The sequence below is a fragment of the Pecten maximus genome, chromosome 11 (genome assembly GCF_902652985.1).
Source record: "Pecten maximus chromosome 11, xPecMax1.1, whole genome shotgun sequence".
In the NCBI taxonomy this organism is placed as follows: domain Eukaryota; kingdom Metazoa; phylum Mollusca; class Bivalvia; order Pectinida; family Pectinidae; genus Pecten; species Pecten maximus.
Window position 1 is genome coordinate 31,637,110 of NC_047025.1, and position 13,478 is coordinate 31,650,587.

General features: G+C 35.6%; 3 protein-coding genes across 8 annotated transcripts in view; all 3 read left to right on the forward strand.

The window, feature by feature from the left end:
• LOC117338558 overlaps positions 1–7,377 on the forward strand; it is an 8,670-nt gene extending 1,293 nt beyond the window's left edge. The window contains exons 2-5 of the mRNA XM_033899917.1: positions 20–140; positions 3,160–3,319; positions 5,238–5,334; positions 6,230–7,377. Coding sequence (XP_033755808.1) covers positions 20–140; positions 3,160–3,319; positions 5,238–5,334; positions 6,230–6,396 — 545 coding nt within the window. The 3' untranslated portion in view covers positions 6,397–7,377. The remainder of the gene's footprint in view (positions 1–19; positions 141–3,159; positions 3,320–5,237; positions 5,335–6,229) is intronic.
• The window catches only part of LOC117338082 (putative ATP-dependent RNA helicase TDRD12), a 113,838-nt gene extending 105,893 nt beyond the window's left edge, over positions 1–7,945 (forward strand). Inside the window, exon 51 of the transcript XR_004534959.1 lies at positions 7,372–7,945. The gene's annotated coding sequence lies outside the window, so the exon portion shown is untranslated. The remainder of the gene's footprint in view (positions 1–7,371) is intronic.
• Positions 1–13,478, forward strand: part of LOC117338084 — a 41,034-nt gene that overhangs the window by 2,138 nt on the left and 25,418 nt on the right. For 5 of the 6 annotated variants that reach the window (XR_004534960.1, XM_033899278.1, XM_033899276.1 and 2 more), the window contains exon 1: positions 13,367–13,448. The exons of the other annotated variant lie outside the window; for it this stretch is intronic. Coding sequence is in view for 2 of the 5 variants with exons in the window: in XM_033899278.1 (XP_033755169.1) it covers positions 13,409–13,448 (40 nt within the window). In the remaining 3 variants the exon portion in view is untranslated. Of the gene's footprint in view, positions 1–13,366; positions 13,449–13,478 lie in introns of those variants that run through there. 6 annotated transcript variants of the gene reach the window in all.

The window sequence follows — 13,478 nt, forward strand, 5'->3', positions numbered from 1 at the left end:
GGTAAATATATTGGTTTAGCATCCCTGCCACAAGTGCTGTGGTCGGAGAATATCTTTACTGTCCGACTCAGCATTAAAGTAGTGGGCGTGAACCCGAAGTCTGATCCTGTACAAATCACGGAGAATTCGGTCACCTTCAGGTAATATGACAGTGTAGACTGTAGATGTTATGTGAGCTAGCATGTTATAGCTGGAGAACAAGGTCATACATAGATAAATGATATATTGCAGCAGGATTATAACATGTTAGGTTGATTTAAACTGTTATCCTTGTTGTTTTATGTTTTACATACCTAGGTGGGGGGGGGGGGGTCACGGTAGCTCATTCTGATAGAGCTTAGACCCCTGGCCAAGTAATCTCGGATGAAGGTCCGAGATGTGTGGTTCGACGCTCCCTACCAGTGTCGGTTTGTGTTTTCTCGAGAAGCTGAGAAACGACCCCGTTTGTGCTGTCGTGGTTGTGTCCTTGAGCAAGACTCTATTCCCTAATTACTCTGGATGGCCTCCTGTATGTTGTAAACCCAGCAAACAAACAAAAAGCATATTAAGGACTTTATCATATTGGTACTGTAGGTAATGATGGTTCTAGTTTATGAAGTTGTGTGTAGCATTATCTTATCTAACATCATCTAATCTAAGGAACATATCGTCAAATTTATCATACATATCTCATTGTAGAGGTATTAAAGTTATGAACCTTCCAACAAGATTTTTAGCTCACCTTTAAAGTTTTTGGGGTAAGTTTTTGGAAAGCTTATAAGTCCAAAAGTATACACCTCACACCCTTTTAATTTGGTTTATTCATTCATTAGAGGTCTAGGATTGATGTTATAGTAAAATCGTGCAGAAAAATATTGTGACTTTTTCACATTTTACCATTTTGTGGACTTAACTTTTTTGGCACCAAAACCCACTTTAAAGTTTTGGGGTAAGTTTTTGGAAAGTTTGTAAGTCCAAAAGTATACACCTCACACCCTTTTAATTTGGTTTATACATTCATTAGAGGTCTAGGATTGATGTTATGGCAAAATCATGCAGAAAAAAAAAAAAAAATTTTGGCACATAAACCCACTTTAAAAATTTCGGGGGTTAGTTTTGGAAAGCTTGTAAGTCCACTCCCTTCTTATTTGGTTTATACATCCATTATAGGTGTAGGAGTGATATTATGTGACATACAATTTCAAAATGACATGGCTTTATACATACATAAAAAATGATTGCATAGTGTGATTGCTGCCGCCGGTGAGCTTTCGCAATCATTGATTGCACTGTAAACCTTGCAGATTGTCCGTATTTTAATCTGTAAACTATCTGGCAGTATTGGGCAGTATTTGGTTCATATGGTATGATATTAAAGAATTTGTAGTTCTTGTCTTTTGAGGTGATTGCATAATGTTGAAAATAAATATTTAAATGATATGATTTTTAGCTGGTCTCTTCGAAGAAGAGTGAGAGCTTATGTCGTCACTCCGGGGTCGGCGTCGGCGTTGGTTTTCCAAATGTTAAATTTTTGGTGCAAGTGTTGAAAGGCATAGTAATTTATGGTAATATGGTCCCTGTGGGGGTCAAGCTATCCCCCTGCCGGAGCTAAAATAAAAGATTTTTTTGGAAAAAAAACAGATTTTTGAAAATTTTTCGGACTTAGAAAATTTTTGCGTTAAGTTTTTGGTGCAAGTGTTGAAAGGAATTAATACATCCCTTTATAATTGTACTATGGTGCTGATAGTTGGTAATAGAGACTCCCTCTTGGTTAAACTATCCCCTGCCGGAGTTAAACTAAAAGATTTTTTTGGGAAAAAACAGAATTTTCAAATTTTTGGACTTAGAATATTTCTGCGTTAAGTTTTTGTTGCAAGTGTTAAGAGGTTTTAATACATCACTTTATAATTGTACTAGGGTGCTGATATTTTGGCAATAGAGTCCCTATGGAGTAAGACAATCCCTTCCTGGAGTAAAACTTTAAAAAAAAATTGGATTTTTTCTTTTTAAATCTGTGTTTTTTTGTTTTTGTTTTTTAAATCTTTGGACTTTGTGTTTAGTTCATATTGTGAGTGTTGAAAGGCATAGTAATACATGGTATTAGGTTCCCTGTGGGGGTTAAACTATCCCTTGCCGGAGTTAACTGAATATTTTTTTGTGCAAATGTTGAAAGCTATTTTACACATCACTTTATGATTGTACTAGGTGCTGATATTTGGTAAAAGAGTCCCTATGGAGTTACACTATCCCTTCTTGGGGTGAAACTGAAAAAAAAACAATGTGAAAAAGCTCACAATAGACAATTTATACCGGTCCACATTTTGCAAGGGAGACAACTCTCATTAGGATAATATTTTGTCAAAAATTGAAGAAATATGTCCAAAAGCAATTACATTTGTATTTATATATTCATTTAATCTACAACAGATAGCTTGTCTCCCGAATGTTTGTCAATAAATAATTTAATATATATAAATTGGTATGGTTTCGAAAATTGCATGAATTCACAAAGCATAATCTGATCAAGTAACAATATAAATATTATTAATGCAATTTGCGAAACCATTCCAATTATATATTTTAATTTGATTTATTGGAAAAAACCATGTTTGGCGTAGAGGAGGTATGCTGGTCTCCAACGCTCTTGTTTTATTAGTAACTCTGCAAAGGGGGTTGTATCAAATCAGGGAAATTTGTTTGTATGTTCCACAGGGCATTTGGTGTCGTATGGCACATAAACCCACTTTAAAAATTTCGGGGGTTAGTTTTGGAAAGCTTGTAAGTCCACTCCCTTCTTATTTGGTTTATACATCCATTATAGGTGTAGGAGTGATATTATGTGACATACAATTTCAAAATGACATGCTTATACATACATGAAAAATGAATGCATAGTGTGATTGCTGCCGCCGGTGAGCTTTCGCAATCATTGATTGCACTTGTAAACCTTGCAGATTGTCCGTATCTTAATCTGTAAACTATCTGGCAGTATTTGGGCAGTATTTGTTCATATGGTATGATATTACATAATTTGTAATTCTTGTCTTTTGAGGTGATTGCATAGTGTTGAAAATAAATATTTAAATGATATGATTTTTTTATAAACCTGCATGCTATGTATGTTTCAACATTTGACGTTCATACTGAGAAATCAGGGAAATCTGTTTGTATGTTCCACAGGGCATTGGTGGATGGTAAGGTTTACTCAGTGGAGTACATCCTATACGACTCCATCCTACCAGCCCGCAGTCAGGTGAAGATTAGCTCTGGTGAAGTGACTATCGTCCTACGCAAGAACCAGAAGGGGCGCTGGCCTCGGCTCATTAAACTCAAAGCCAAGGTAATGAATTCTAAAGTTGAGGACTCCAGCTTTGATATTCAATATTTTCAACTCCTCTTTTAAGGTTAAATTACATTCTACAATGTTTGCTATGCAATGCCAGTTTTGATTGGTTTAAAACCATGTATTATTTTCCAATAACCCAAGCTCGTGCCAATAATACACGCTCGTGAGTCACAGCTGTTACAATTTTACATACCTAATATTCACCCGTTTTATAAAAGGTTACTATAGCCGAGTGGGCTAATGGGTTAGTCTTTCAATAAATTTTTATCACGACGCGAGTTCGAATCCTACGGAGGCCCCCTCTTTTTCTTTTTCTTTTTTTTATCCTTTTTTTTTTTTAATTTTTAAAATCAATGCCATATGATAGATGCTCTTGATCGTAGTACTGCATTGCCTGTATATTTCATCAACAAATAATGCAATACTCAAGAAATAAATTACAAGGTTTTCTCTGGGTTTCCTTGCTGTGTTTCTATTAGAAAGAGGTCGATCTCAGAACTAAACAGTACATGGTAGAATAGAAATAATCAACTTTGTCTCGCGTATTGTTGCAGGATATACAACTCGGACTCGGATATTTTGCAATTTTAATTAATAACTCAGGCCTTCGTTATTAATTAATTGCAAAATATCCTCGTCCTCGTTGTATATCCTGCAACAATACACGAATCATCATTAATTCTTTCTTAAATAAATGTTTTGGACTCTAGGTTCAATTTTGAAATTCTTTTTATGTAAAACTGAGTCTTGTGCATTTTCTGTTTGTATTGGACTTTCTTTTCTTTGTTCATGCTATCCTTGTGTAAAATTAGCCTTACAATACCACATATGGTTACAGTGCTAAAATAACAAAGGCAATGGAAGGAGTCCATGGATTGAAAAAAAAATCATAATCAAAAAGCTAGGATAATACGAGAAATTATAAGTCTTTGGTAACACTATTATCAATTTGTGACAGAGAATAGAGTCTTTGGTAACACTATTATCAATTTGGACTGAGAATCAAGACAGTATCCGGTATTAAATATTGTTTGATTCTGGTACAAACTTAACCATACACATTCAATGATGATGTTTTATTAATATTTGATTTATAAACTAGAATTTTTAGATTAACATAGCTTTTTGATTTGATGTGAATTAATACAATTTAGCTGATGTGTCCTACAAGTAATTGAACATTAGAATTTAAACTCATACACAAAACTATGCTTTACAATTTCTTGGACCACTAGGCGTCAATGTCAGATGATTTGACGAATTAAATTTAGATTTTTATGGGATCTTTTCTGTGGTAGCATTGCTTTCGCTGAGTCGAGTGATAACAGAGGCTTTGGCTGGTTTCAACAAATTTATACAAACAAAACATGTGATATAACAAGTAACATAATAGATAATATCTACAAGTGGATAACACAAGTGTTCATATATCCGAAGTGGGGTATGTGTGTGGCACCTGTGCTTAGTTCATCACCATGTGTTCTCCTGGCCACGTCTCACTATCGCGCACACATACATCGGTAAACTACTCACAGTTCTGTAGAGCCTTTGTGCATTGTTCTCACTTTCCAAGCAATTTTCCTTTTTACCATCTTTTGTCCTTTTGACTTCACTCCTGTTTCTCCTCGCATATGCTATCCCAAGCCTACCGTCTGTCCTTGGTTTTTCACCGAGTTCCTCTGTACGGGAGGTAACTCCTATCGAAACTTATGGAGGGCGCGCCCCACCAATTTCACACATGTGTATTATATATAAGGAATGTCCTTTCCTATGGCTGTGCCATGCATATATATCTATATTTAAATCATAAACATACATTTATTTTGACAGTCCACACTGTCTCTGATAATGAGATAAATCTGACTACAGGATGCAAGGTTTTATATTAAAGATTTATTTTTTCCTTCAACAGCCTGCCAATCTGTTGTATGACTTTGACCGGTATGAGGACAGCTCATCAGCTGAAGACGAAGACTGTGATGAGGATGGGGCAGGTCCAACCAGGAAAAGTAGGTTTTACTGAATATTTTATATCTGGCTGGCAATCAGGGAATTACAGTGTTGAAGCCATTTCCATAGTCTTTGAAGCCATTTCCATAGTCTTTGAAGTCATTTCCATAGTCTTTTGAGGCATGTACAGTAGGATAGACCCCTCTTTTGTCAGGAAATTCATTCATACTATGCAGAGTGACCCCCATTTAATCTGAAAAGGACCTCATGGATAAAAAAGTACAGAGCATATTTATATAAACTCTTAATGGAGTCTCATCTGAGTTGTCTCCCTTGGGTTGTTTTTAGATTTCTTACAGTTGGTTAGAAATTAAAATTTGATGTTTGTTGATATTGTGTATGAGACTAGTAAATGAGAGTTGATAATTGTTTTTTAACATTGGTAAAATCATTTTTAGAATATTGACTTGAAATTTTGTATACATCAAAGAATTTTGTCATATGAAACAACATATTTGCTTTATCAGAACTTTGTACTAAAATATCATCAGATGGTAAGCTATTCAAATTGCCCTTTGTCCTTCCATCTGTAAACAATACTGTTGTTGCTATTTTTTTAAAATACTGAATAGATATTTCTCAAGCTTGATATGTCAGTTCCCTTTGTCACAGATGAAGTTTGTCCTTACTAACATTTCTCTGAAACTTTCGGAAGCTTAGATCTCTCTTAGATTTCATATGTGGGTTCCATTTGTTATCAAATGATTAAGGAAAAGCAGAAAGAAAGGAAAAATAGAAAAATCGTTCTTACATATATCCAATAGAGATCATTCAATGGTAGGCACAAAGTTCCCTCTTGTATCTCTTGTCCTTATCAAACATTATCTATAATGATACTTCTATTGGATGTCTTCTTCATAATAGGTTTTAAAGCCATATTGTTTTATCTAACAGGTAAGAAAATACGACTGCCAACAGGGATCTCCGCGGAAAAGAAACAGGAGATAATGGAACGTCATCGCCTGGAACAGAGCTGCTCGACACAATCAAGTGATGAAAATGAGGGGATCATTAGGAATGATGATCGTGATCCATATGATATCTTTGATGTTGGGCATTAGACATGAATTTCTGTAGCTTGGAAGTTGAGTTTTTGTCCTATTAAAAAACCTTCGAATGAAATACAAAATTCCTCATGCAGTGTGTTTAAATGGAGAAGGTGTAATCTTTGCAAAACACTGCTAGAACCAACGATTTCGCGACAGACATAGATATTGACTCTCACAGACAGTTGTGTGGATAATACGGGGATTGTTAAGAGTTATCGAGATAACCATTGGACAAGATGGTCAGAGTTGTTGAGACGACCGAGTTATTTAGACAACCATTAGACAAGATGGTCAGAGTTGTTGAGACGACCGAGTTATTGAGACGATCATTGGATAAGATGGTCAGAGTTATTGAGATGACTAATGTGAAATGATTTTAGTTCATCAGAGAGTAATGTGTGCCTTATGACATTGTTATAAATCTACAACACTAAAAGAATTTTCTGCAATGTGCGCCAGGATTTTCCAGGATCCACTGTGCTGGTCATCAAGTAACATTTTACCTTTTGTTTTCGTTATCTTATTTCCCTAATTTGGAGTAATTAGGAGGAATTTTCCTAATTTGGAGTAATTAGGAGGAATTTTCCTAATTTGGAGTAATTAGGAGGAATTTTCCTAATTAGGAGGAATTTCCCTAATTTGGTGTAATTAGGAGGAATTTGACCATCAAGACAGAAAGTCTTGGCAGAAGTCACAGTGACATTATTTTGACACTTTGTTGACTGAAAAAGTTCGTGTTCAATTAATTGTTTTAATGTGCTTTAACATGTTTGATAATATGGGCAGCAATATATCATTATGTCTGTTTTATTCATTGAAAGGACTTAAACATGAAGTTTTAGAAAATGACCTTCATAATAATGTTTTGTTATAAAAGAAAGATTGCAAGGTTGAGATAAAAGAAATAAAGTTATCTTCATAGATATATTTTTGTAGAAAGAAAGCATTGGCATATATATAGAATATATAAAAATGTATATGGATGAGGTCAGAAATCTCGGTTTTTATTGCCAAGGGTGTAAACCCTTCAGGCTCTATATTTTACTCATTGTTTTCAGTGTTAATTCAACTTTTAGCCTTACGGTTCATAAGCATCCTAAAGACTACATCATACAATTATCTTTAATATGTAATTACAAATGAACTGAAGATGAACAGCATTAGTATAATTACATATATTAAGATCTATACCATATTGAACTACTAGAGGTTAATGATGTAATGACAACATTTCTCAGCGGCAATATTGAATGAATGCTCAATAAGAATAAATTTATAAATGAATGGAGTATACAATAGTGTAGTCAGGGGATAGGTGGCTAAAATAGTGGTAGACCTGGAAACTGATATGAGTGAAAACACCTAATGATGCACTTTATGGCAGTAAAAGCTTTAAAGCAATGACATTCATAGCTCATATTGTACAGTTATAACATGATAGTGTTAAAGACAACTAAATGTCTGTCACTTCCTCGGAAACGGTGACCAGAAAATATCTGTTTATCACAGAGAACATCTCCAAACCATTTAAAAAAGGATATGTTTTTTTTCATTTTAAAGCAAAAGCTTTAAGTGAATATAGTAAGATTGTAATAAAGCAGAGGAATACTTCTTTTGAGATGTCATTCTAACCACCTTAGAAGACTCCTCAATGCCCTAAAATTCTAGATAGGGAATTAACTGCAATGCCAGATCATGATTCAAACTCTAAAGGTGTAAACTCTACACAAAAATGCAAGCTCTTGGATTAAGATGGATAAAGGCAATCGATACTGCCCTTTTCTATGACAATATCATAGACAGGTAGGGGCCGCGATGGCTGAGTGGTTAAGGTGTCCTGACACGTTAACACTAGCCCTCCACCCCTGGGTTGCGAGTTCGAAACCTACGTGGGGCAGTTGTCTGGTGTACTGACTGTAGGCCGGTGGTTTTCCAGGTACTCCTGCTTTCCTTCACCTCCAAAACCTGATCATCTTGACACATCCTGAAATGACCCTGACTGTAAATAGGATGATAAATAAACCAAACATAGACAGGTAAGAACAATCTCAAAAAGAAGACAGATTTAGGATTATTTCATGCTTAGTGGTAAGACTGAGTATTTCACAGGGTTGACATGTTCTTCATCTCTCCTTGGGAGGTTTTTACAAAGTTTTCCAATGGCAACAGCCGTTCTTGTAAAATGAAGTACTTTTTGTCAGTATTTCCCATTGTTTCCTCTTGGAATTGAACCCAGGACCCCTTGTTTACTAGTTCAATGCTCTTCCAAATAAATAAAAGAGACATTCTCCATATCCAAATTGGTAAGAGCCAGCTGTAAGTTTACCATGATGACATAGGCTGATCAGTAGTTTGAATATTGAGGCTGTCATCCTTTTCCAGTAGTGAGTAAGAATCTTGAGGTCATGACCCATTTCCAGTAGTGAGTCAGAATCTTGAGGTCGTAACCCTTTTCCAGTAGTGCTACAGTTGCCATATTAATAACAAAACTGTATCACAAAACAAAGTTTTTAGAACCCTTCAATTATAACTGGTGCCAAAGGTAGGGAAATTCAGATGATAAAAAGTCAGCAAATTGGCCTAAAGCAATATAGGAGATACAATTACCCTACAAGTTCATCAATTTGACAATTTTGAACATGAAATAATTTTTGAAGAAAAAGAAAAAGTGTTTATAATCTGAATTGAGTCCAGTATTTGATGCAGAAGTTACAGCAAACCATGGGGACTAAAATATTCAACAGTTGAGTTAAGAAAATCAAAATTTGCCAAAGTAAATGTAAAAATATAAAAACTTGAATGTGGCCACTACAGTTGACACTTCTAAATTAAAACAACTGATAAATTATAATTTAGCATAACAAATCAAGCCATTTTATGAAGACAGGAGGATAGATACCATGATGGTAAGGTGCTCCCCCTGGCAGTCTTGTCTTTTGAAATAATTGGTAAGTTGTTGAGAGCAATAGTTTGTAGGTGTATAAAGAAAACATTTTCATTTCACCACATTATAGCCATCTCAAAGTGGTGCAAATTATTATTTATGGTGATTGGGCCTTTAGTTACCAGCAGATTTCTTTCTCAACTCCCTGAGGAGCATACAGCCAGAGCTACCATATTGGCACTAAAGGCTTTCATACATTATTTCTTGCACTGCCCTACCACATAGTTATTTACAGGTGAGTTGACTAGAACACAACAGAGAAAAGTATCTTGTTCAGGGATACAAAACCACTGTTTTAGGGACTCGAACTAGCGATCCTTTGGTCACATTGCCCTTTATCCTACCACTAGACCACCATGCCTCTGTATTATTAAAAATGCATTGTATCGATCAATTCATACCATATTTTTGCTGTTGTTATATATGTATGTATCATTAATCATGCATATGAAACTTTGTGCTTGTTAAACTTAAGAAGGTTGTGTTTGTCAGAATAAAAAAAAAATAGAATAAAAAGACTGTGAATGAATGAAAAAGGGGTGGGGGTTATATTTAACTTGATGTTGAAAAGAGAATCATTTCATTATGCAAAATTGATTATGATGATTAAAGATGTGGTAGAATAGGAAAGCTAATATTATCAGTTTTCGATCATGTAATCAGTAAAAATTCCTCATATACTGAAAACTTGTGAATATTTATCCCCTGATATATTTCTTCAATCTGGTTGTTATGCTGTCATTGAAACAAAGGCAAGTGACAAGTACAATCAAATCATAATGCAGTAAATTAAAACTAAAACCAAACACTGGTTGGGTTTGTATAAATGTCCTTAAACTAATTTCACAGGGAACAAATTTAAAAAAAAAAAAAAAAAATCAAAAATGAAAGTCAACAAAAAAAGGTTTGACCTATTTTTCCACTTGGTAGTTGATAGCTAAGTAGCAAAATTTTGCAAAAATGCAAATATCAGCTGTAACCCATCTGAAAAGTCACATGGTAGAGAGTATGGGATATACTTGTTTTTTACTATTAATTCTGATTTTATTATAATTGTATTTTCAATAAAATTTGTTTGTTTTATAGATCCTTTTCTTGTTATTCTTTCTGTTTTTAGATCACCTGAAACAAAATCCCAAGTGACCTATATAGCTATTGCAATTGCCTTTTGTCTGTCCTCGTGCTTTGTCCGTCTGATAAGGAACTATGTATATTTTCGACTTCTTCTTGATAACGAGAGGCCCAGAAACCTGATATTGCATTTGTAGCATTCTGGAATAAAGGGCTATAGATTGTTCAAATGATTGATATTGACCTTCATTCAAGGTCACAGGGGTGAAATATGCCAAAATCTTTAAACAACTTCTCCTTGATAACCAAGTGGCCAACAGACCTGATATTTGGTTTGTAGCATTCATGGGTAAAGGGCTATAATAATTGTTCAAATGAATGACCATTACATTAATTCAAGGTCCCAGGGACCAAATGCTAAAATATATCAAAACTTGGGCAAGTGTTAAAGCCAATGGGCCTCTTGTTATTCATAAGTCAAGGCTTCCCATTGTGTTTTGATTCTTGTAAATTTCCAATTTATCCACAAGGTATTTTGTAGGAGGCAGTTATTTAGCTCATCTGCTTGAAGGAAAAGTGAGCTTATACTGTGGTGCGGCATGCGGCCAGTCGCACAGCTTAAACTTTTTAGGTCACCTGAGACTGAGACTTTTTACATTTTCAACTTCTTCTCCAAAACCACTGAACAAAATTCAATGAAATTTGGCAGAAAGTTTCTATGGCTGAAGGTCAACCAAAATTGGGAATTTTATGGGCCCCACCCCCCAGGGGCCTGAGGGGTGGGGCCAAAAAGGGTCAAATTGACTAAAACTTCAAAAATCTTCTTCTCTACTCTCAGATATGGTGGTGTCAAACACTCTTTATAGATGAAAGGGTCTTGTGGTGCTTTACCAAAATTGTGAATTGCATGACCCTGGGGTCTCACGTTTGCCCCTGGGGAGGGGGTAAACTTTACTATAGTTTATATAGAGAAATCACATTTTTGACTATTATTTATTGGATTTGTATTGGAAATTTTTCTTATCTGGTTAATATTATCAGTGTTGGATAACTGTTTGATAGTATGCATATGATGGCCCTGACTGACCCCCAGGGGCTGATGGGCGGGGCTAAAAAGTATCAAATTGACTGAAATTTCAAAAATCTTCTTCTCTACTCTCTTATTTGGTAGAATCAAAAACTCTACATAGATGGAAGGTCCTTATAGTGCTTTACCAATATTGTGAATTTTATTACCCTGGGGTTTCATGTTTGCCCCCTGGGGAGGGGGTTAACTTTACTATAGTTTATATAGGGAAATCACATTTTTGACTATTATTTGTTGGATTTGTATTGGAGCTCATTCTAACCTGGTCAACATTATCACCATAGGATAACATTTTGATGGTATGGAAATGTTGGCCCTGACTGACTCCCAGGGGCTGATGGGCGGGGCTAAAAAGGGTCAAATCGACTGAAATTTCAAAAATCTTCTTCTCTACTCTCATATTTGGTAGAATCAAAAAATCTCCATAGATGGAAGGGTCTTATGGTGCTTTACCAAAATTGTGAATTTAATGACACAGGGGTCTCGCGTTTTGCCCCTGGGGAGGGGGTAAACTTTACTATAGTTTAAATAGGGAAATCACATTTTTGGCTATTATTTGTTGGATTTGTATTGGAATTTATTCAAACCTGGTTAACATCATCAGCGTTGGATAACAGTTTGATAGTACGCATATGTTGGCTCTGACTGACCCCCAGGGGCTGACGGGCGGGGCTAAAAAGTGTCAAATTGACTGAAATTTCAAAATCTTATTCTCAATACCTATATAAGATAGAATCAAAAACTTTTCATAGAAGGAATGGTTTTATGGTGTTTTACTTGAATTGTGAATTTCATGACCCTGGGGTTTCACATTTGCCCCTTGGGAGAGGGTAAACTTTGCGATAGTTTATATAGGGAATTCATATCTTTGACAATCATTTGTTTTATGTCTATTGGAATTCATTTTAACTTTCTTAAAATTATCAGCAAGGGATGACAGCTTAATATGCACATGTTGGCCCTGACTGACCCCAAGGACTGATGGGTGGGGCCAAAAAGGGTCAATTAAATTAACTGAAATATTTCAAATCTCAGGTGACCGTTAAGGCCCGTTGGGCCTCTTGTAGCCTTTAGACAACTTCTTCTCAAAATCCAAGAGGCCTAGAGACTTGATAATGGGCCTGAAGCATACAGGAGTGAAGGGCTACCAAGTTTCTTCAAATGAATGACCGTGACCCTCATTCAAGGTCAAAGGGGTCAAATATGTTGAAATCTTCAAACTACTTCTCCTCAATAACCAAGAGGCCCAGAGACTTGATATTGGGCCTGTAGCATACTTTGGTAAAGGGCTACCAAGTTTGTTCAAATGAATGACCATGACCTTCATTCAAGATCACATGGTCAAATAGGCTAAATTCTTCAAACAATGATGTCTCGATAGGAAAGAGACCTGATACTAGTCCAATTGTATACTGGAATGAAGGACTAGAAAATTAAACCAAGCCTATGCTGATATTAGAAAAGAATGGCTTATCAGCATAATTTCTGCAGAAATAACCTTAATCAACGTCAAAGTTGCTATAGAGCCAGGTGAGCGCGATACAGGCCCATTGGGCCTTTTGTCTTCATTTTTCTCTGTACTTTTTCCATAGTGAAACTCTGCATAGTATTTTCTCCATATCTTTCCTTGGATCTAATATCGAGTACAGCACAGTTCTGAAATGGTGGAGGTTCTCAATAAATGTTATAAACAGATAACAAGAAAGGAATGTTCAGCGGACCTACAAAAGACAAATATGGGTAGTTAAGTGTGATTGTTGAGTGTTTACTAGAGGGGAATCACTTCAGAATAGCTTGTTGACCAACTTTACTATAAAGGATAATTTTCCAGAATTGCCACACGTCTAATCATTGAGTTGTAAAATTACAACACTATGACCTGTGATCCGGAACAGGAAGTGAAGTGAAGCTCACTGAAACGGATGGATTTGTGCACTACATATCGGGGGCAACAGAAAAAAGGTAGAATCAATAATTATGCATGTATAATGT